Source organism: Jatropha curcas, chromosome 9 (genome assembly GCF_041381405.1).
Source record: "Jatropha curcas cultivar XTBG-Jc1 chromosome 9, XTBG_Jcur_1.0, whole genome shotgun sequence".
NCBI lineage: Eukaryota > Viridiplantae > Streptophyta > Magnoliopsida > Malpighiales > Euphorbiaceae > Jatropha > Jatropha curcas.
In genome coordinates, this window is record NC_143159.1 from 5,797,576 (window position 1) to 5,819,995 (window position 22,420).

Consider the following 22,420-nt stretch of genomic DNA (forward strand, 5'->3'; position numbering starts at 1 on the left):
ATTAATTATTAACAAGTGGTATCAGAGCCTTGTGCATAATTGCTAGATTTTAGATTGATTTTCGTATGTTTTTTATTTGTTTACCCTACTGTTTACGGATTGAGGGTTTTGTTTAATAAAAAAAAATTTTTTTTTTCTCGCTGTTCTTCGGATTCCCCAAGAACAGGTAAGAGGTTTTGAACAAACGCCATTGACGATTAATTGTTCGTTTGATATTTTATATATATATATATATATATATATATATATTTTTTTTTTTTTCTTCTGGCCGGATTTTGTTTAAAAAAAAAAAAAAAAAAATTCAGATCGTTTTTTGGTTGGCAGCGGACCTGTTATCGTTTTTGTTTTTTAGGGTTAGGGATGGCAAATTACAGTTAGGTCCCTGGAAAATTTCAGTTTAGGCCCTTAAGTTTCTGTAATTTCGGATTAGGCCCCTAAGTTTCTGTAACTTCAGATTAGGCCCCTTAATTTTCTGTAACTTCAGATTAGGCCCCTAATTTCCTGTTTTCTTTCGTCTAGACCCATGGATATATATTTAATTAAATTAGATCCCGAACTTTATTTATTCAAATTTATTTAGTCCAATTTTATAACTTAGTCTCTAATTTAGTGACTTAAAGACTAGATTATAATTTTTTTTTAGGGCTAAATAATTTTAGATTATTAAATATTTAGACAATCAATTCATTTAATTGCAATTGTTTTGTTTTAATTACAATTAAATGAATTAATTTGTCGACTTGAGATTAAATTTTGGAGTGATTAAGTCCCTATTGTGTTTGATATTTGTTAAAATAAATTGATTTGATCAATAAGTCACCAAAGTGACCTCTATTGCTTGAATTGATTTATTTTAGAATATTAGACAGGTGTATTAGAATTCGTTGCGGATAGTTAATCGGCCCAAAGGAAGGTTGCTATCTGGCTGAGTTTTGAATACATGTTGGCAATAAGTATGTGATAATTGTTTGATTATTTTCATGACAATGGTATATCGGCCCAAAGGAAGATTTATTATTTGTCAGGACTATGTTATCAATATTTGATTGCTGCGTTGAGATACTAATTACAAGTTAATGTTTTACATCCAAAGATGAGAATATTAATGTTGTGTCTGTATCTTATTTCCATTTTTTTTAATCTCTACTTATGTGAATTGTTTCATTTGTGGATTGTGAGCTTATACTTATCTATTTGTTTATTTTCTCTAATGTCAGCTAACATGTCATTTAATCCTGATTGTGTCCCTAAACTTGAGGGATCAAATTTTGAGTCTTGGAAATCAGATATTATGATCTTTCTGGGCTGTATGGATTTGGATCTTGCATTCAGGATGGACGAACCTGCTCCTCTTACTGATACGAGCAGTGATGTTCAAAGGGTTCAGTATGAGAAGTGGGAGCGTTCTAATCGCTTAGGTCTAATGATCATGCAGAAAGGAGTCCCAGAACATGTTCGAGACTCTGTCTCAGCTGAAAAGAACAATGCTCAAAACTATCTTGCCGAGCTGGAGAGGGCTTATGTCAAGAATGACAAAGCCGAAGTGGGAACACTTTTAGGAAAATTAACCTCCATGAAGTTTGCTGGCAATGGTGGTGTTCGGGAGCATATTCTTAGCATGTCTCAGATTGCAAAGAGACTGAAGGCGCTGGGTATGGCTTTACCAGATGACCTTTTAGTCCATTTGGTTATGAATTCTCTTCCTTCTCAGTATGGACAAATTAGGACTTCCTATAATTGTCAGCCGAATAAATGGACTCTTAACGAGCTCATTTCTCATTGTGTTGATGAGGAGGAAAAGATGAATTCTAACAAAAGAGAGAGTGCTCATTTTGTTTCTTCAGCTGGGAAGGGCAAGAACAAGAAAAGAAAGAGGCCTTTTGCAAAGACTGTTGAAAAGGCTATTGAGAAACCTGCTGCTGCTACTGCTGTAGATCCAGTACAAAAGAAGCCTTATGTGCCAAAATGCTTCTTTTGTGGAAAGACGGATCACTTGAGAAAGGACTGTCCTAAATTTGCTATTTGGCTTGCAAAGAGGGGTAAGTACCTTGTTTTAGTCTGTTGTGAAGTTAATTTAACTTCAGCTCCTAAAAACACTTATTGGATGGACTCTGGTGCTACCGCTCATATAAGTGTTTCATTGCAGGGCTGCCTCAACTACAGAAAGCCAACTGACGGTGAAAGATACGTCTATGTAGGAAATGGCGATCCGGTTGAAGTAGAGGAAATTGGACATTTTAGATTATGTTTAAGTACTGGTTATTTTTTGGATCTTATAGATACTTTTGTTATTCCCTCTTTTAGAAGGAATTTGATTTCTGTTTCCTTTTTGGACAAATCTGGTTTTCATTGTTCTTTTGGAGACAGTGTATTCACTTTATCTATGAATTCAAAAGTTTTGGGTATTGGTTACTTGAATGAATGTGATAATCTATATATGTTAGACGTTGATACTAGTTATCATGAATCCCTGCATGTTACTACAAGAGGTACCAAAAGAAAGTTGAATATTGATAACTCAGCTGTACTTTGGCATAGACGTTTGGGTCATGTATCCAAATCGAGAATTGAGCGTCTTGTTTCTGATGGTATCTTAGATACACTTGATTACACAGGTTTGGATTCTTGTATTGAGTGTATTAAAGGAAAACAGACTAAACAAAAGAGACTAGGTGCCATTCGGTCATCCAATGTTTTAGAACTGATTCATACAGATATTTGCGGTCCATTCCATATTGCAGCTAGAAATGGCTAAAGATATTTTATATCATTCATTGATGACTATTCTCGTTATGGTTACTTATATCTCATTCATGAAAAATCTGAGTCTTTGGACGTGTTCAAATCTTATAAAGCCGAAGTTGAAAATCAACTAGGAAAGAAGATTAAATCTGTTCGATCTGACCGTGGTGGTGAATATTATGGTAAATATGACGGTTCAGGCGAACAACGTCCAGGACCTTTTGCGCTCTTCCTACAGGAATGTGGAATTGTCCCTCAATATACAATGCCTGGTACTCCCAGCATGAATGGTGTATCTGAGAGACGTAATAGGACTCTTATGGATATGGTAAGGAGTATGATTAGTCATTCTACTTTACCAGAGTCTCTGTGGGGTGAAGCGTTAAAGACAGCAGCTTATCTTCTCAATAGGATTCCATCTAAAGCAGTTGCTAAAACACCTTATGAACTTTGGACTGGAAGTAAGCCTAGTCTAAAGCATCTTCATGTTTGGGGATGTCCAGCTGAAGCAAGGCCTTACAAGCCGAATGAAACAAAACTGGACTCCAAAACTATCAGCAGCTACTTTGTTGGATATTCTGAGCGGTCTAGGGGTTACAAGTTTTATAATCCTACTTCCAGAACTTTTTTTGAAACGAGAATTGCAACATTTTTTGAGGATGTTGATTTTGGAGGGAGAAATAAAGAAAGAAACATTGTCTTTGAAGAGGAACCAAGTAAGGATGATTCGGTTCTCATTCCTTTTGTTGTTTCTGATAGCGTACAGACTCCAGTTGCTCCTGTAGCTATTCAAGATCCAATTCAAGACAATGCTATTCTTCCTCAAGAACAAATTCAACAACCTCAAGAATTAGAGCCTGTTCAAATGCCTTTGAGGAGATCTACTAGGGAGAGAAGAAGTGCTATTCCAGATGATTATATAGTGTTTCTTCAGGAACATGAGGATACTGTAGACATGATAGATGATGATCCAGTTAGTTTCTATCATGCCATGCAGAGTTCTGACTCTCATAAGTGGATTGAGGCAATGAACGAAGAGTATAAGTCTATGCAAGACAATCCAGTTTGGGATCTTGTTCAATTACCTGAAGGAAAGAAACCCATTGGTTGCAAATGGATATTTAAAACCAAAAGGGATTCTCAAGGTAATGTGGAAAGATATAAAGCACGTCTTGTAGCAAAAGGCTTTACTCAAAAGGAAGGGATTGACTATAAAGAAACCTTCTCTCCAGTTTCTTCGAAGGATTCTTTTAGGACAATCATGGCCTTAGTTGCAAATCTTGATCTTGAGCTTCATCAAATGGATGTTAAGACTGCGTTTCTCAATGGCGACATTGATGAAACAATATATATGGTGCAACCAGAAAATTTTGTAATTGGAGATCCAAAACATCTGGTATGCAAATTAAAGAAATCCATTTATGGACTCAAGCAAGCTTCTCGTCAATGGTACTTTAAGTTCAACCAAGTAATTGTCTCGTTTGGCTTTGAGGCAAATGCTGTTGAAAATTGTGTGTACCATAAGTTCAGTGGGAGTAGGTTTATCTTTTTGGTCTTATATGTGGATGACATACTTCTTGCTACTAATTGTAAAGTCTTGCTGCATGAAACCAAAGTTTTTCTTTCAAAGCATTTTGAGATGAAAGATTTAGGTGAAGCTTCTTTTGTTTTAGGGATTCAGATACATCGAGACCGTTCTCGAGGTATTCTTGGATTATCACAAAAGAGCTATATTGATAAAGTGCTCAAGAGATTTAGTATGCAGAATTCTAGACCATTGGATACCCCTATTGCAAAAGGTGATAAATTTAGTAATCAACAATGTCCAAAGAGTGAACTTGAAATTCAGGAAATGCAAAAGGTTCCTTATGCGTCAGCTGTAGGAAGTCTTATGTATGTTCAAGTTTGTACTCGTCCAGACATTTCTTTTATAGTTGGCATGTTAGGTAGATATCTTAGCAATCCAGGAATGGATCATTGGAAAGCAGCCAAAAGAGTCATGAGATATCTTCAGAGGACTAAGGGACATATGCTCACATATAGGAGATCAGATCAGCTTGAGATCATTGGGTATACTGATTCTGATTTTGCTGGATGCCAAGACAGTAGAAAATCCACATCTGGCTACGTTTTTCTATTGGCTGGCGGTGCTATTTCTTGGAAGAGTGTGAAACAAACTCTAGTAGCAACCTCCACCATGGAAGCTGAATTTGTAGCATCTTATGAGGCATCCAATCAAGCTATTTGGCTGAGAAACCTTGTCACTGGGCTGCGTGTAGTAGGTGGAATAGAAAGACCAATGAAGTTGTATTGTGACAGCAAGTCAGCCGTTTTATTCTCCAACAACAACAGGAGCTCTTCTCGATCAAAACACATTGAGATTAAGTTCTTGGCTGTGAAGGAGAGGGTACAGAGTGGACAGATATCCTTAGAGCATATTGGAACAAACTCTATGATTGCGGATCCGCTTACAAAGGCAGTGATACCGAAAGTTTTCCATGAGCACACCGCTCATATGGGTATCTTTTTGTTTGAGACTGTCTAGTTTTAGTGGGAGTTTGCTCTTTATGTTTGCATTATGTTTTTGAATGCTCTATTTTGTTTTGGATATGTTTTATTATGAAATTTTGTTGAGTACTCATTTTGGTTGATGGTTACACTCTGTATTATTATTATTGTTTTGCTTGATCTCACTTTTGTTGGTGACCAGTTGGAAACAGACATGATGATCACATTGCATGTAGTTTTCATGCTACACTTCTATAATGAATCTATGTCATTTAGGGATATTGGTAATGTAGTTGATGATGAACTTAGTCATGAGATATATGGCGAATGTTTCTTCAGCTCTTTATCAATATAACTAATGGACGAGATTGTTTTTGGATACCTTGTATGACTGCGTTTGTTGAGCTCATTTTGGTGTATGTATTTTATTTAACATATGTTCGCCCAAGTGGGAGATTGTTGGATTTAATTTTCTATTGTGGGCTTAATATGTAAAATTAAATATGTACAGCAGTCCAATTGTAAAGTCAATTTTAAATGTGGTCTTGATTGTGAATAATTGACTATTGAGGTATCAACTAATTATAGATATTAAGTGTAGAGACCATTATATAATTCCTATTTCGTTAAAGGACCGAAATAGGAATTGTACTAACCCTACAGGTATATAAAGGTCGTGGTCCCCAGAGGAGTGGAATACGATTCAGTTTTACGTTCCTTTCGTATTGCTTCCGCTAAATCGATTCTTCAATTCTCTGGAAGGCTGCAAACCTAATTCTACACATCAAGATCGACAAACAACGATGTCAGGTACGCAACCTTTTTCTTATTCAATCTATTTTGTTGAATCTAGTGATTTGCACGATCTAGGTTATTGTGGAATTATTTGAGATTAATTATTAACACCTAAGACTTCCTCTTTCTCTATATATACATGGAACCCATGTTGGAAATAAGATAACATTATACAATGAGAGGAAGCTTTGCTTGTTTAAGTTGATATAAAAAAAGGAAGCTTTCCATTTTAGCCTCTTTTTTTCTTTCAGCTCCTGTTTCAGAAAGGAAGTTGGTATACATATTGATTTGTATACGAGGGAAGGAAGGAGAAACCCGAAAGAAAAGCTGCTGACTAGAACGCAGGAACCTTAGACGGGCCACACCTTGACGATCCCACCTCAGCAAATCGATAACCTCCGGTAAGTTTATAGTGTTCCTTTCTTGTTTTAATTTCATTTTTTTTATCACTCTCTATTTATTACACTAATGTACAATCATATGCAAAATTTAATTTTTCATGAATTAATGAGATTGCTAGACTTTTTAAAAATAAATAAACCATGACTAATTTTGGTGCATCCTCATAGTTAATATATATGAATTGTATAGGAATTTCAATTATATGTGTTATTAAATATTAACATGCCAATCTATGGGATATATCGGGTTCTTTAAGCAGGAGATTGAGTGTTTAATTCTTATGAACGAAGAAAATTTCCACTAGGATCAATTTTCTCTTATTGGATTGATGGAATGTGACCAGAATTAGACTTAATTCAATGGACTAGAAATACCCGTGGTATGAACCAAAATATTAACATATCATATAATTAAGACGTGTCTTTTTAATTTAATTAAATAATAAAAGAAAATTTATGCGGGTATATATAATTACTTTTTTATTTTAGTAAAACAAAAATTACGATTTATTTTTCTCCTGTTTAAGTTATATAAGCATATATACTAAACTCTTTTTAGCCCTTTTAATTAAACAAATAAATTTTAGCAAGTTTCTAACAGTTTCACAACATAGTATGTGTTTAGATTTTTAAGATTTTTTTTTTCTGGAAAAAAAAAAATCATGAGCACACTCGATAAAAACAATGATCATTTGATTACATAACTTTATAATGAAAATAATTTCCCTCCTTTTTTTTTTTTTTTTTTTGAAAAAATTGGAAAAGTTGCTTTTTGGTCAGATGAATAATTATTTGTAGAATACAGCTATTATTTGCCAGAGGCACAGTATATTTTTATCTGTGCCTACGTCCATTTTTATTTACTACTCTAGACTCTAGAGTACATACAGACTTTCTATCTTAGCCTTTAAATAGGTTGACACAACTAAATCATGTTATCGAGATCAACGGTCCTAGATTGCACTTCAAAAATCTACGTGTTAAAGTAGTAGCTAGTAATTGTATACATTAACAACTCTTACATGACTATAACCCCACCAGGTGTGTTCCACAAACAGACGATTATAGCTCTGTCTTCTTCGATTAAACAAATAGTATAATGAAATTAACTTTAAAAAAAAAAAAAAAAGAAAACTTAATTTCCAAAAGCTTCCCTTTTAGTGTCTAAAATGGTGGAGCAGGATTACTCAGCTTGATGGACTGGCGACACCTTGTCTACCCCCGAGAAGTTAATTTAATTCAATTGATTTATCTTTTCTTGAACATCCTTAAAACTTGTTTCTGGTTTCTTGTTTCTTGTCTTGCAGGTATATAATATTACAAGCTTCGGTAAAACTCTTTCTTCAATTACAAGTTAATTAAACCCTAATTCATGGATATTTACAAGGAAAAGGTCAGTTTATTTTACAAGGCAAAGTCCATAGCTTCATCTCTTTTTGGAATAGTATTATGGTCAGCAATCTTATCAGCTCCCAGGCAAATCTCAATATCTTCTGGTCTTAAAACCCTAGTTTACTCACAGAGAGAATCATCATCTCAGTTTATTGTCCATTCTTATACGATATCACCACCACCATCGTCATCATCACTCTCAACATCAGCATCACTGTCAATGTCTCTGTCCAGTAGTTTTTGCTCTTCTTGGTCTTCTATGTTGGACGATTTGATCGGAACAGATAGTGGAGTGCATTTAGACCCCAGTGAAGAAGAAGCAGAAATTCCAAGAATGGAGAAAATGGAGAAGTATAGTAATAAATGCCACAATCTTGGAAAGCGAAATCAAGAATTATGCGAAATGAAAAAGAAATATCCACCGCCAATTCCTTTACTAGCAAGAACGTCCAATTTGGATGGTCACATGCCTCGGATTTTAACAAGGCACTATTGTGATGGAAGATTAATCCTTAGAGAGGAGAAAGTAAAGCATCATGAATATTTTGAAGCATATAGAGAAAATGGTACTCTTATCTTGAAACTTGTACAGTTAAATGACACAGTTGAATGTTGCCATTCTTGTAATTGCGAGAAAAAAGAGGAGATAGAGATGCAAGATCTTCAACTTATGGAAGAAGACGGGAGCCAAGAAGATCAAGAAAGTAATAATCTAATGGAGACCTTTTCAGAATCTTGCTTGCCTAAGTCATATTATAATAACTTGGAGAATGGAAGTGAAATGATGATATCGGCTTCTTATTTATCATGCAATATTGCCAGTGCTCATAGAAATAATCAATCGGCTACTGCAGCTGCTAATTTGGCCTTTACTCGTCCAATGGCCGCTGTGGTTTAGCTTTTGATTACATCGGTTTATTTGATTAGTCGAGTAGAATTTAAAATTCATTTATTTATAAATCCATGTGTGTAAATGCTTGTAAATTTTAATATTTTTTAGTGCAAATGGATTTCAATACTCATTCGCAAATTGCAAAATATAGAATATGTGTTTTTTTTTTTCATATTTGATAATTGATATATAGGTCTTTTCATATTTGAACATAACATAACCAAGCTTTAATCTTAATATGCAATGTTTTTCTATCCAATTCTTTTTTTTTTTTTTTTTTTTGTTATTAAATTGAGTTTTTTTTTTTTTTTTTTTCCCCTTTGAGCACCGGAAAAGTACACAAAAAGGAACAGAAGGACTAAAGGGTTGGATGAGGTTAAAAGTTAGAGGTATAATCATATATTTGAAAAAAAATTAAGGATCAAGTAATGTATTTTACTAACATTGAGGGATGAAATAGTATTTTTTTTTCCTCCATAAAAAAATTAAATCGCGTAGCGGCGTGGAAGATGACGAAGAATGTTTATTTTTTGGTCAAAGAAATGCAAATGGGAGTTTCTGGTTCACATCAACCTGCCCTTTTAACATTCTTAGTGGTCAGAAACAATGACTTTTCATTTTTTTAGCCCCTATCCTATGAAATGTTGACCTCTCACCTACCATTTTTCATGAAATTTTACTATATTTTTAACTTTTATTTTGATTCACTGAATATTTAAATTTAATTTGACTCATTAAATATGTTAATTAGTAAAATTAGGTCAATTAAATATTTATAATGCAATAATATGAAAACTATTATTTTGGAAGTCATGTCAATTAGTTATTAAATCACTATTTTACATATCAAAATAAAAACATTAAAACTTCGTAATACTAATACAAAAAGATCTGAGATTTTTGTAAAAAATAAAATTCAAATTGCCACAAATTCGATATTAAAGTTTAAAATGTCATAAAACTTTTTTGCTGAAATCTAAGAGTTAAATTATGTGTTCAACTATGCATATATTCTGAACTAATTATAATGAAACATGAATTGACATTCATCAATACAGTTCAAAGATTAAATTTATTGATTCTTTCAAGAATGAAGCTCTGAACTAAAAATATGTATAAAAACTAACTAATTCAATTTAATTCAGTATAATTTTTCAATTTCCTTATTTGTTTTAAATTTTTAAAAATCAAATTAAATTATTTTATTTCATTTTTTTTATAAAAATTAAAAGCAAACATGATAATTAAAATCAAATTTAATTTACACATCAAGACATAGACCAATGATAAGTGCGTACACGATCTCGTAATAGATCCAGAATAATGCCAGCCTAGCTAAAACATTACGTTCTATAATGTAGTTAAAATATAAAAAAAAAATCCATGAATTTGAAAAAAATTTTTTAAATGAAATTAAGCTATTCAAATTAATAAAAAAAATGGAAATCTCTTTCCCTCGTATTTCCCTCCCCTCCTTTCCCTTTCCCACCAAACAGGTTGTTAGAGCCCAATTATCATTTAGTGGGCCGAATAAAAAGAAATCTGAGTCCACACGCAAACCCGAAAATTGATCAACGTCTCTGACCCCTTGTTGGTTACGAGTCCAAACATCATTTTCCAACTGCTTTAATTCCAATCCACGTGGCATCCCTCAACCACCTTTATAACATTAAAACCATCAGGCACCGAGAAATTAATATTATTCAAACAAATGGAAAATACCAGTAATTGTAATCAAGTCAAGCGTGAAAATTAAACTGGTATTATCCAATAAAAAACATGAAAAAAATGTTTGTAGTCAGATACACCTGCACTGTTTATATCACTGATATTTTTATAGGGAAGCTTTGATTTTTCTTTTTCCTTGATGAATTATTCTCTCTTCATTCTCAGCTTCAATCAGGTGAATAAATCTTGAACCCAATCTTTTCTTTTCTTGATTCTTTCTTTTCTGTTTAAGATCTGTTCTCCGTTAATGTAAATTCTGCTAGAGTTTCGGTTTTTCTTTGAATTGTTAGGAGAGATGGTGTTTGATGGGTAATTTGTGTTAGTGGTGTTTTTTTTTTTTTTTTTTTGGTTTATTGATTTGATGAGAATTTTATGATCAAATGGTTTTTGACTTGTTCGAGTAAAGTGACGTAAACGTTTTGTGTTGATGGGTCAATTTTTCTTTAGTTTTGGAGGATTCTGGAGATATATACTGTTAGACTATTTTACTCATTTGTGTGCTAAATTGTATTTTGGTGGGTGGTAATGTTCAGTGTCTGTTTTTCTCTAATTACGCGAGTTACTTGTATGTGGAATTGGGTTTTTAAGGAGATGTAGAGTCGGATTTTAGCATTGATTAAATGTTCTGAACCGAAATGCAGTACATGGAGTAATTGGGAAATTTTGGAAAGTGAAATATTTGGGTGAGATTGATACTCAAAACCAAGTTCCCAGAAGGAATAATTGATTTTTATTTATTTATTATCATTATTATTATTATTTTGGTGCAAGAGTTTCGAGACTCTTTCCTTCAATATGTAACTGACGCCTTTTTCTTTTTCCTTTTTTACTTTTCCTTTTTTTCTTTTTTCAGCATTCTTGAAGTTCATATTTGGAAATTTTTAAATGGGAGCTATTTTGAGTTTGGCTAGCACCAAGTATAGGACAAACCAATTTGATGAGGTCTCTTGTGATGCCAGTTGCAAGAGGCAAAAGAGATCCTTGAGCTTTTGTGAGGAGAGCCCAAGATTGATTCCAAGTCTTCCTGATGAGTTGACAATCCAGATTCTTGCTAGAATTCCCAGAATTTACTACTTAAATCTGAGGTTGGTGTCGCAGAAGTGGAATGAAACTATTATGAGTCACGAGCTGTTTAGATTGAGAAAGGAACTTGGGTTGACTGAAGAATGGCTATATGTGTTGACTAAAGTTGAAGAGGAACTTTCGTGGCATGCTTTGGATCCTTTGTCGAGAAAATGGCAGAGGTTGCCTCCCATGCCTAATGTTTATACAGAAGAATCTCGGAGCAGTTCTTCTGGGCTTTGGTTGTGGAACATGGTTGGACCACGTAATAAAATTGCTGAAATTATAAGGAGTTGGATTGGCCAAAAGCACACGTTGGATCACATGCCATTTTGTGGTTGTGCCATTGGTGCTGTTGATGGATGCCTTTATGTGCTTGGTGGACTTTTTAGAGCTTCAACAATGAGTTGTGTCTGGCGATATGATCCATTCCAAAATAGGTGGAGTGAAATGTCGCCCATGTCTACAGGGAGGGCTTATTGCAAGACTAGTATTTTGAATAACAAGCTATATGTTGTCGGAGGGGTTAGTCAGTTTCGAGGATCGCTGATTCCTCTTCAGTCTGCTGAAGTTTTTGACCCTTGCACTGATACATGGTCCGAAGTTCCAAGCATGCCATTCTCAAAATCTCAACAGTTCCCCACTGCCTTTTGGGCAGACATGCTAAAGCCTATTGCTACTGGGATGACTTCATACATGGGAAGATTATGTGTCCCTCAAAGTTTATACTCGTGGCCATTCTTTGTTGATGCTGGGGGAGAAATTTATGATCCAGAAACCAATTCATGGGCTGAAATGCCCACAGGCATGGGAGAAGGTTGGCCTGCACGTCAGGCAGGTACAAAGTTGAGTGTTGTAGTAGATGGTGAATTATATTCATTTGATCCCTCTAGTTCTCGAGATAGTGGTAAGATCAAGGTTTATGATCAAAAAGAAGATGCTTGGAAAGTCATTATAGGAAAAGTTCCTATTTATGATTCTTCAGATTCTGATACTCCGCATTTGCTTGCTGGTTTTCATGGAAAAATTCATGTCATCACAAAAGATGCCAATCATAAAATTGTAGTCATGCAGGCTGGTCTGCGTGATCATTTTGGTTCTTCAAATTCTCATTTTATTGGATCCTCGCAAGAGGAGCATTTTGCCCCGTCGACTGAATCAGAAACAGTAGTGTGGAAAGTTGTTACTAGTAGAGATGTGGGATCTGCTGAACTTATAAGCTGTCAAGTTCTTGATATTTAGCAGTATATTAACTGCTGTGCTTTAGTGTTTAGTTAAGATATTGATGTTGTATAACCTCTAGAAATGGCTGCTACTGAAAGACTTTCTGTTCTGAGAACCTAATGAGGCAGCTGTGTGGATTTGGTTAACTTAGGTACAAGATCAAGAATATCATCTGCAAGCCTGTTCGGTATCCTGTACTCTGTGTGGCCTTCGTATCATCTTTGGATGCTCTTATTTCTGACAAAAATTGTGCATGCGGGTGATATTCAAATCTGGTGAGTTGGAATGGGTGCAGTTTAGGTGTGAACGAAGTGAGCATTATATTATCCTAATTAGGACAGAGTATTATGTTGGTTCTGTAATTAGAAATTTATTTTACCATTCATGTAGTTCTATGTGAAGGTTTTCTGTATAACAAATATTTATATGATAGCTTCTATCAGTTCGAAATATTATACAAGGAAGACAATAATCTGTATCAGATTCAGAAGTCAAAATTCTCTAATTTATATATCAAATACTAGATGTTTTGTCACGTGCACTGCGAACTTGCTATTTCGACTTTACTCTTTAGCTAGCAAGTTGTATGCATACTTTGGCTAATTTTGCATGAAATGTGCTTCATAAAAGATCACATGTCTATTTTTTTTTTATTTTTGTTTGTTGCCTCTATTCTATTCATTTTATATCTCCATATTTGCACACATTTCTTGCTTTGTTCATGATAAATGACATCGAAGTTTCTTTGTGGATTTGGGACTTCTGGTGTGTGATGATGAACAAAATTAAAATTTTCAGTTGAGTTACCCCTCCGGCAAATCTTTCAAATTTTGTAGTTTCACATTCTAAGGTTGATTACTTCATGACATTGTTTGAGACATTTTACTGTGATGTATTAACTGTATTTTCAAGCAAAAATCAGCTATTGAAAGGCAACTAGAAATCCCCCAGTAATCATAGACTGTAACAGTTGTCTTGTTGAGACTGCATTTTTGAGTGTAATATCTAATATGGAGCTAATACAAGAGGTACTACTCTTATCAAATATTTATAGTTCGGATGGATTTGTAATAGTATGCATATGGATGCATATCAGTGAACAGAACTACGAAATAGTGAGAGCCTGTACAAGTTGTCTAGTGGAAACTCCATTGCGCTTCGGCTGATACTAATCTTCAATGGATTCATTTTCATGTTGAAAATAAAGAGCAGGGCACAATGTTTGAACATTTGTCTATCCACTGGCTTAAGGTTCAGCAAAAGAGGTAACTAACGATCAGGTAAGCATTTTCATTTATTTCTTTTTTTTGTTATATGCTAAATCTTTAACCTGTGATTCTGTTGGGGATTATTTTCCATAGATTTAAGACCTGAAAAATATCTTGGTCAGATGATTTCTTAGTTATGCTCTTATTAAGTAATGTTATTCTGATTCTCTTTCATTCCAGTTCTGCTTTTTCCTAATGGTGGGCTCTGTAATGGAAATAAGAACTGGAAGTCAACTAGGCATAAGTGCAGATTTGATGGTTTGCATTTATTCCCGTGTGTCCATTTCCAGTCCAGATTCCACCATTATATGAGGAGCTTAGTACTGATAGATCAAAGTAGGTTGGTTGGTAAATCGTACTGTTAGCTAAGCTGAATGATAAAATATCATATAACAATTATATTTGCTTTGCTTGATGTCGGTGAAGATTGAGCTGTGAAGAGGTAACTCGTCCATGCAATATATATATATACACACACACACACACACACACACACACACACACACACACACCAATAAGTTTTGGTTTAGTGGTACTTTGTATCTAGAGGTATGAGGTTATGAGTTCAAACCCGCATTGGAGACTAATTAACCATGTACATTAGGAAGAGATGTCACTCACAAAGGATAAGTTGAGAAAGGAAATTTGAAATGATTTTTTCATATCTGCTGTAAATAACATGTGATTCCAAAAGGCAAAAGACAAAAAAAAATCCTAAAGAGACAAAATGGATAAAAAGATTCATTCTGCTGGATTCAACTTGTTAAGCAACTAAGTTAGTTTGTTCGAGCTCAGCAGCATGTCGTTGTCAAATTGTAAATATGGTTGTCGGAATGAAGGGTTATTTTTATTTGCAATTGCATGATGAATATAGAATGTGAAGCTATAGTTCTCTGCTAGATATTTAAGATCTTTCTGATTTGCTTTTCATTTTCTATTGCATTTCAATTATTGGTGGTGAGATTCTAATCTGATGAAAAGTTAAAAAGAAGAAGAAGAAGAAGATCAAGTGGTTGTGGGATGATAGTGGACAATTGATGTTGAAAGCTGAAAGGAGACATTTTTTATTGGCAGCTTCAAGTTGATGAAACTTTTTTCAGCAAGTATAAGGATTTAACGTTTGAGCAATTTTCAAGAAGTGACATGAAGTTGACGTACAAGCAGATTAAAAAAAAAAAAAAAAAGGTGGGGTGGGGAAAAGCCGATTCAAGAAGATATGAAGTTGACGTACAACTCCCATCAGCTGCTACTTTTTCTCAATTCCAGGCAGGTAGATAAATTACTTGACTGAACTGAGATTTCTTGCTTAGTAGTGAGATAGGTTTTTAATATCTATTAGTTCATCTAATCTAATAATTAATTTTTTTAGATCATCTAGAAAATTTTTATTTCATTTATACATTTTAAAATTGCAATTTAATACTAATAGATATTTAACTGCTTAATATGTATATCTTCATTTTTTCTTTAATTTTTTGTTCTGCTATTCCTCTTTTGATTGCTTGAACATGAATGAAAAGCTAAATTATAATGCACCATTAGTCGTTTGTTTCTAATCTTTTTTAATGAAACCTTACGTGTTAATCGAAGTATAATCTTTTAATTAATACTATTTTTTTTTTCATTTTATCATCTACAATTATTTAATTAAATATAATTGACTGTTAATATGGTTCTATCACGTAAAAATTAGTATAAGAATAATATTATTCACTTATAATATGAATATTATTTTATTATGTATGGAATAAAGTTTTAGCATTATAAAAATATAAACAATATAATAGAAAAATCATAATTATATTTAATATTATTTAAGAATAAATTAATGAGTATACATAACGAGTAAATAACGAATAATAACAACATGCAATGCACTTGTTAAAAAAAATAATATATAAAAATGGTAAGGGTGGGGCAATATTAGAATTGCCAAAACGCTTCTACTAAGGATTGTCAAAAATATTATTACAGATTTTAATTTCATTGGTTGAAAATAGAGGTAATTTATTTTGATTGATCATATTAATTTTCTATTTAAATTATATTAAATAAAATCAGAAATTATATTAAATATGGTAAGAATAATAATTTTAATTTTTATTGGTTGAAAAAATAAAGGTAGTTTAATTTTGATTGGTATATTAATTTTCTATTTAAATTTAAATTCTATTAAATAAATTAAAAAATGATTATATACTAAATAAGGTATATATTAAATACAGTAAGACTGTAATATATTCAATTATTTATTATAATTATTTACTACAAGTAACTTATTTTATAAAAAATAAAGATAATTTATTATTATTTATTAAAAAATATATCATAAGATCTAAGGTTTGATACCATATATTGGAATAATTTTTTCTAAAATAAGCAACCATAAAATTAATAAAATTGATTATATGTTCATAAACTTTAACAAAAAGTAATAAAAATATCAAAATTATAAAAAATATTCTAAAATAATGATTAATATATTAATTATTATAATAGCTAATACTGGATTCTCATATTTTAGTAATATAGACAATTTATGGTATTATATTATATGCGAAAAAAATTAACTTAATTAAGTAATTAAGTTTAAATTGTTTGATGAGTGTTTTTATTTCCATAAAAATTTGGTTGTCAAATTATAATAATATTTTTTTTATTATATATATTATTTACTTAACAAGTTATCTAATTACTGAATTTTTTATCTTATTATTTCATAAAATATTTTTTTTCTATTTTGTGAATGCTCTTAGATTTTGGAAAATAAAAATTATTCATAATATTATAATTTATCAAAAAAAATAATGAAATTTATATACATAAATTAAATTATATTTACTTGTAACATATAAAAATTTATGAGTACAAACAGCATGTAATACATGTATAATCTATAATGTACATATGAGAATGAGGGAAAAACATTGAGATTACCAAAAAAAAGCTCCTATTAAATTTATGGATCAATAAAAATATTATTAATAATTTTAATTTTATTAATTGAAAAATAAAAATAATTTAATTTTGATTGGTTATATTCAAATTTCTATTTAAATCTAAATTTTATTAAATAAAATAAAAAATTATATTATATAATATATAAGTTATATATTAAATACGGTAAGAAGTATAATACCTTTAAAGAATTTAATTTTATTGGTTGAAAAATAAATATAATTTAATTTTTATTGATTATATTAATTTTTTATTCTAATTTAACTTAAGGATAAATTAAGGAGTTATATTGTATACTATATAATATATATACTAAATATAGTAAGAATTAATATATTTAGGGATTATAATTTATTTATTGAAAAAATAAAGATAATTTAATTTTGATTGTTTATATTATAATATATAAGGTACATATTAAATATAATCTGAATAGGGGTAGCTCATTAGCAAAGATCACTCGTGAGGTTAATTATCATAACTTAAATCATAGGTTTGACAATTCATTAATTTTCTAAAAAGATATAGTAGAATGTTTAAATTCCGCTTCTTAATAGTAAATATGAAAATAAATGACACTTAATAAATATGAATAAAATTGAAAAAAAAATAATTTAGTTTCAAAATTCTAAATGAGTACTTAAAGTGGAACAATGTGAAATGTCTATTTGTTGCTATTAAAGTGGATAGAAAAATACAAATTTATCTTTAAATTATAGTCAAAATTAATATATAAGGATTTCTATTTTTAAAAACTAATTATGAAGTTCTTAAATCATGATTCTATTAACATTTTAGTCCTTTCGTCCAAAATAGCATATTGTGACTATTAATTGACTAAAAAAAAAAAAAATACTAAACTGACCTTATAAAAAAAGAATTTGAAGGTGTAAAAATAAATTGATCCCTAAATTATAGTCAAATTAATTATAAAGCCTCTAATTTATAATTTTTATTTATACTTTAATCCCTTTATTTTGGATAGAAAGACTAAAATATTAACAGAATTACAATTTAGGAACATCATATTTAATTTTTGAAAATAAAAATCCTCATATGTTAATTTAATAATAATTTAAAACCAAATTATTTTTTCCCTTATCGTAATTATCAATTTTCAAAGTAGGCATTTGAAAATTTAAATCATATAAATATTTTTTAATAAGAAATTATAATAATATTTATAAATCAAGTCTATAAAAATGCACAAGCTGCAGAATATAGGAAGATGATTCCTTAAAGTTGCGTGGAATCAACTCATCCCCTTGAAACAGTCTCATCATTTATATAATGACTACATAAATTTACATTAGATAAATTACTATTTAGTTCATCTAGTTTGTTAAAATTAACTATTTTGACCCTATCTTTTATAAAAATACATTAGTACACGGTGTGGTTAGCTTTTATTGGACTAGTTAAGTCCTTTTGTTCTAAACTTGTAACTTTTTACCATTAATTGTTACACGCTCTGTCTGTTTTATTTGCTTGTTATTCATTTTTTTAAATATTTCAAAATATTTAGAGAGTTTCTAAATCTATATATTTAAATAATTATTTTTCATAATAATATTTAGAATTATTCATTAAATGAAGTACTTTTATTAATATCTTAACAATTTAAAGGTAAAAAAAATATAAAATAATTTTTATTGATTAAATTCTTAATATGCATATTTTGATAAACTATGTAAATAAAATAGGACAGAGTGAGTATTAATAAAAGGATGAAAAAAAATTTTTAAACAAAAAATTAAGACACAATAAGTGATTCAAGTGATAAAACACACTTGATTTAGCTTTATAAGACAAATTCCAAAACAAAAATATTAAGGACCAAAATGATTTTAAGCCATGAGATGTATTTTTATATTTTTAAAAGAAAAATATTAAATAATTAATTTCACTAAACTACAAAAATCAAATAGCAAATATCCAATTGCCCAAATTAATTACTTAAAAAAAAAAAAAAGCTTATAGTATCCACATTGCTTGAGAAAAAAAATATTACGTGCATTAAATTATTGAAAACAAGAAAAAGATGGGGAATTCTTAATAAAATAAAATCAAGATTAGGAATTGGGAATTTTGCCTTTGCCAATAAAAATATTCTTTTCTTTTACCCTTTCAATAATTAAGACAAAATTAATAGCCAAATAATGTTTACAGATAATCAGTTGGTGGTGGTGTCTCATATATGAAACAATGTTAAGAGAAGTGTCGTTTTCAATTATCATTGGAATTTTCTGTTAGATTCAGGTAAAACCATCACTTTGAAAATTTCTCTATTTGGTTGCTCTCTCTCTCTCTCTCTCTCTCTCTCTCTCTGTTTCTTTCTTTCTACATCAAGCAATTCAAGAACCTGTTTGTCTTCTTTCTTGGCTTGCTCTTATACATTTCTCATTAATCACTGACAAATCCTCTTGTTCTTGGTTGTGGCATCAAGAAATAGGATCTAAGGGTTCAAAAAGCTATTTTCGATCAAAATTTGTTGAAAATAGTGTCTCTTTTGTGGTTTTGTTGTAAAGAATCACTTTCTTGATCTGGGTTCTTGGTGTTCTGCACTTTGATATGGTTTTCCATTGATAGTTGCTACTTTTCAGTGTTCTTTGCTGGGAATTTTTGTTAAAGAGGCTTAAAAGAGAGGATATCTTTGATCTTTTGGAGAGGTTTTTAGCCATATCTCGACGATTAGAATGAAATTTTGAGGTGGGTTTTTGGTGAAGTGATTTATCAATGGCTGGAGAAGATCTTATTGAGCTCAAATTCAGACTTGCGGATGGTACTGATATTGGGCCAAGCAAATATAGTCCAGCAACCTCAGTGCTAACTCTGAAAGAGAAGATAATTTCCCAGTGGCCAAAAGGTTAAAAATTTTCTTCTTTTTTCTTCACTCATATTTACCGTAGTTAATTTTATGTATCTTGAATTATTATTTGTTTTGACGCTTCTGATTACTGTTTGATATCTTCAATTCTTGGTTTTTGATTCGTTGCTTCAAATTTTGGATATTTGTATATCAATGTTTATTCTATTTCTTTAATCTTTATGATTGAGTATTAGTTGGGGTATTTGGTTGGAATCTTTGATTTTGAGTTTTCTTATTCTGACTTGCAGATATTAATTATCCTTTTTTTCTTTTCAAGTCATTTCATAAGTCTGAAGGTGTTACTTGTTCTTTGTTCATATTTGACTTTTTGACCTTTAAGCATCCGTTTTTACTCAATTCTAGATACCTTTTGTGAGATGAATCCTACAAGTATATTTAGATAAATATTACATGTAAAATTTGCTGAACCTGTTTAAGCAGTAATTATTGTCTGTAAAAACTTGCTTTGGTTCTAAAACAAATATTTCTAGATAAAAGCTGTTTCTGTTTTGATCTTATAGTTTAGCTTTTCACTATTTTTAATGTATTGATGTCACTTTGTTTTATTCTGATGTGCTTGAGCTCTTATTTTCAATTTTGTGCTTGGAAGTCTGAAGCTTCTCCTGTTAGTTTGTAAAATTGACTATAGATAGCTCTACAACCTACATGACACTCTGAAAAAAGAAGAAAGAACACAATCGAAATCTGCCTTGCTTTTAAGTCTTGAAATTTTGTAGATTAGCGATTACAAAATTTTGTTGTTATCTAACTGAATTAGATTTCCTAATGGGTTACCCTTTTTATTTTTCAGATAAAGAAACTGGTCCTAAGACTGTAAATGATGTGAAACTCATAAATGCTGGAAAGATACTGGAAAACAACCGAACGCTTGCTGAGTCCAGACTTCCAGTCAGTGAACTTCCAGGAGGTGTCATAACCATGCATGTAGTTCTGCGTCATCTCATGCCTGACAAAAATAGTGGTAATCCACATAGTATTTGATATCTATTATCCTGTCCATGTTTCTAACATTTAACATGTACATGAATTGATGTATCCGTGCATATCCTGGTGGTAATAATACATTTAAGATGGGGGTTCATTTTTCTTGATTAGTATAACCATCAAATCACTGATGTTTCATGTTAATACTCACGTGTGCAAATTGTGCATTTGTTTTAATGCAAAAATTGTCAGACTGATTAATCCAGAAAAAATATGAACTCAATTTATGCTGTATCTCCATCATTAGGTTATGTTGATTGACCTTATATAAGCCAAGAAAAAAAGGTTTTCCCTCCTATTTTCCAGCTCTCACACATATTCTCAAATGTCTGGTCGCTTTTCCCCCCTAGTGATCTTATACAATTATGTTTCTGTTGATTTTCTCTTTTCTTGTTATAAGTTAGCAGATTGTGCAGCTATGAACTCTGGATTACTGAACTTTTTCAGTTCATAGTATTATCTTTTTTTTTTTCACTGTCTCCTTTTCCTTTTTGGGTGTATTCTTTAAGGGCGGGAGATGGAAAGGCAAAGATTTAAATTATATATGAAGCATGCACCTGTTCATTTAACTTTTGATCCAGTGCACGCTGTATTCACTTTCATATTTACATTTTCAACAGCAATTTATGGATATAAGTTGCTTTATATGTTGAAAATAATATGAAGCACATGAAAAGTACAGGTCACAATCCAAGGAACTAACATTTGATTTCAATTTCACAGACAAGCTGCATAAAGATCCTTCGAAGAAGACGGGGTGCTCATGTTCAATCTTGTAGTTCCAACTTGTAAGTGAATGAAATTGCTGAGGTTCTTAAGCTGATGTTGTTTCCTAGCATTCATTACATGGTTGTTGTGTTGCAGTTGAGAAACCATATATTTTTTCAGAACTCTGCATCAAGTTGTGTCGGAAAAGATTTGACTGTGTTTTAGGTTCCTTGTTTCTAGTGGTCTTGGAAACAAAAGCATGAAGGTCTGCGAGCAAAATTCACTTGGTTTTTTTCTTTGGTTTCATTCGAAAATTACTCCGTAGCTCCTCTGTTAGTTAAGTGCAAAAAGGATGATACTTGAATTGGAAAGTTCAGTTGATCAAGAAGGTTTCTTCTACCAACCAGAAAAAGAAGAAAAAAAGGAACAAAAAGGAGAAAGAGGAAAAACTAAAAGGCAGTTACAGAAAAAAAAATTATTGGTTTGTTTTGATTTTGTTGTCATTAGATTGCGTATAAAAAGATACAGAACATGACTCTCATATGACTAGTAAAGTTTGTTGGCCTTAACTTCGTCAATTTCGTTTGATTACGTTCTTGCTGCTTCTGAAATGGTACCGGTTTCTGTTTCAAATATAGTCGAGGAATGTATATTCTGTTTCATGGGAGAATTCCTGGTCAAAGAAGCATACTTCATTGCATATGCTAAAATAAACAAAATCTGTTAATAATCAAAACTCTGTTAATTGTTAACTGCAATGTCTTCCACCAGCATTTGCCTTGGCATGTCGGTGGGACCTAGAATTGAGATGTCCATTTGCGTGACTCCTGAACAACAATAATGATTGAAGCCAGTTTTGACGTAGATC

General features: G+C 31.4%; 4 protein-coding genes across 4 annotated transcripts; all 4 read left to right on the top strand.

Moving 5' to 3' along the window:
* Positions 1–1,001: 1,001 nt before the first annotated feature.
* On the top strand, positions 1,002–2,225 carry LOC149493518 (uncharacterized). The gene is made up of 2 exons (XM_089726231.1): positions 1,002–2,039; positions 2,147–2,225. Exons 1-2 carry the CDS (start codon positions 1,094–1,096, stop codon positions 2,173–2,175), a joined length of 975 nt encoding a protein of 324 aa, XP_089582357.1. The 5' UTR covers positions 1,002–1,093; the 3' UTR covers positions 2,176–2,225.
* A 5,593-nt stretch (positions 2,226–7,818) lies between these two features.
* Positions 7,819–8,764, top strand: LOC105639022 (uncharacterized). The gene has a single exon (XM_012222959.4). The coding sequence runs from the start codon at positions 7,819–7,821 to the stop codon at positions 8,734–8,736; it is 918 nt and encodes a 305-aa protein (XP_012078349.1). The 3' UTR covers positions 8,737–8,764.
* A 1,659-nt stretch (positions 8,765–10,423) lies between these two features.
* LOC105638849 (Galactose oxidase/kelch repeat superfamily protein) lies at positions 10,424–13,279 on the top strand. The gene is made up of 2 exons (XM_012222725.3): positions 10,424–10,633; positions 11,312–13,279. Exon 2 carries the CDS (start codon positions 11,344–11,346, stop codon positions 12,760–12,762), a length of 1,419 nt encoding a protein of 472 aa, XP_012078115.1. The 5' UTR covers positions 10,424–10,633; positions 11,312–11,343; the 3' UTR covers positions 12,763–13,279.
* Positions 13,280–19,194: 5,915 nt separating this feature from the next.
* On the top strand, positions 19,195–22,130 carry MUB6 (membrane-anchored ubiquitin-fold protein 6 precursor). Its single transcript, XM_012222726.4, has 4 exons — positions 19,195–19,836; positions 20,651–20,821; positions 21,568–21,632; positions 21,709–22,130. The coding sequence occupies exons 1-3, from the start codon at positions 19,707–19,709 to the stop codon at positions 21,621–21,623; spliced, it is 357 nt and encodes a 118-aa protein (XP_012078116.1). The 5' UTR covers positions 19,195–19,706; the 3' UTR covers positions 21,624–21,632; positions 21,709–22,130.
* The last annotated feature ends 290 nt before the right edge of the window (positions 22,131–22,420 follow it).

What these genes read in the sequence shown, in the direction of transcription:
- LOC149493518 (XM_089726231.1), top strand. Translation starts at nt 1,094, where the DNA reads ATGAGAATATTAATGTTGTGTCTGTATCTTATTTCCATTTTTTTTAAT. An exon ending in TATTTGGCTTGCAAAGAGGG is followed by an intron (nt 2,040 to 2,146) that starts GTAAGTACCTTG and finishes GTTTCATTGCAG; the next exon opens with GGCTGCCTCAACTACAGAAA.
- LOC105639022 (XM_012222959.4), top strand. Translation starts at nt 7,819, where the DNA reads ATGGATATTTACAAGGAAAAGGTCAGTTTATTTTACAAGGCAAAGTCC.
- LOC105638849 (XM_012222725.3), top strand. Translation starts at nt 11,344, where the DNA reads ATGGGAGCTATTTTGAGTTTGGCTAGCACCAAGTATAGGACAAACCAA.
- MUB6 (XM_012222726.4), top strand. Translation starts at nt 19,707, where the DNA reads ATGGCTGGAGAAGATCTTATTGAGCTCAAATTCAGACTTGCGGATGGT. An exon ending in AATTTCCCAGTGGCCAAAAG is followed by an intron (nt 19,837 to 20,650) that starts GTTAAAAATTTT and finishes TTTATTTTTCAG; the next exon opens with ATAAAGAAACTGGTCCTAAG. An exon ending in CATGCCTGACAAAAATAGTG is followed by an intron (nt 20,822 to 21,567) that starts GTAATCCACATA and finishes TCAATTTCACAG; the next exon opens with ACAAGCTGCATAAAGATCCT.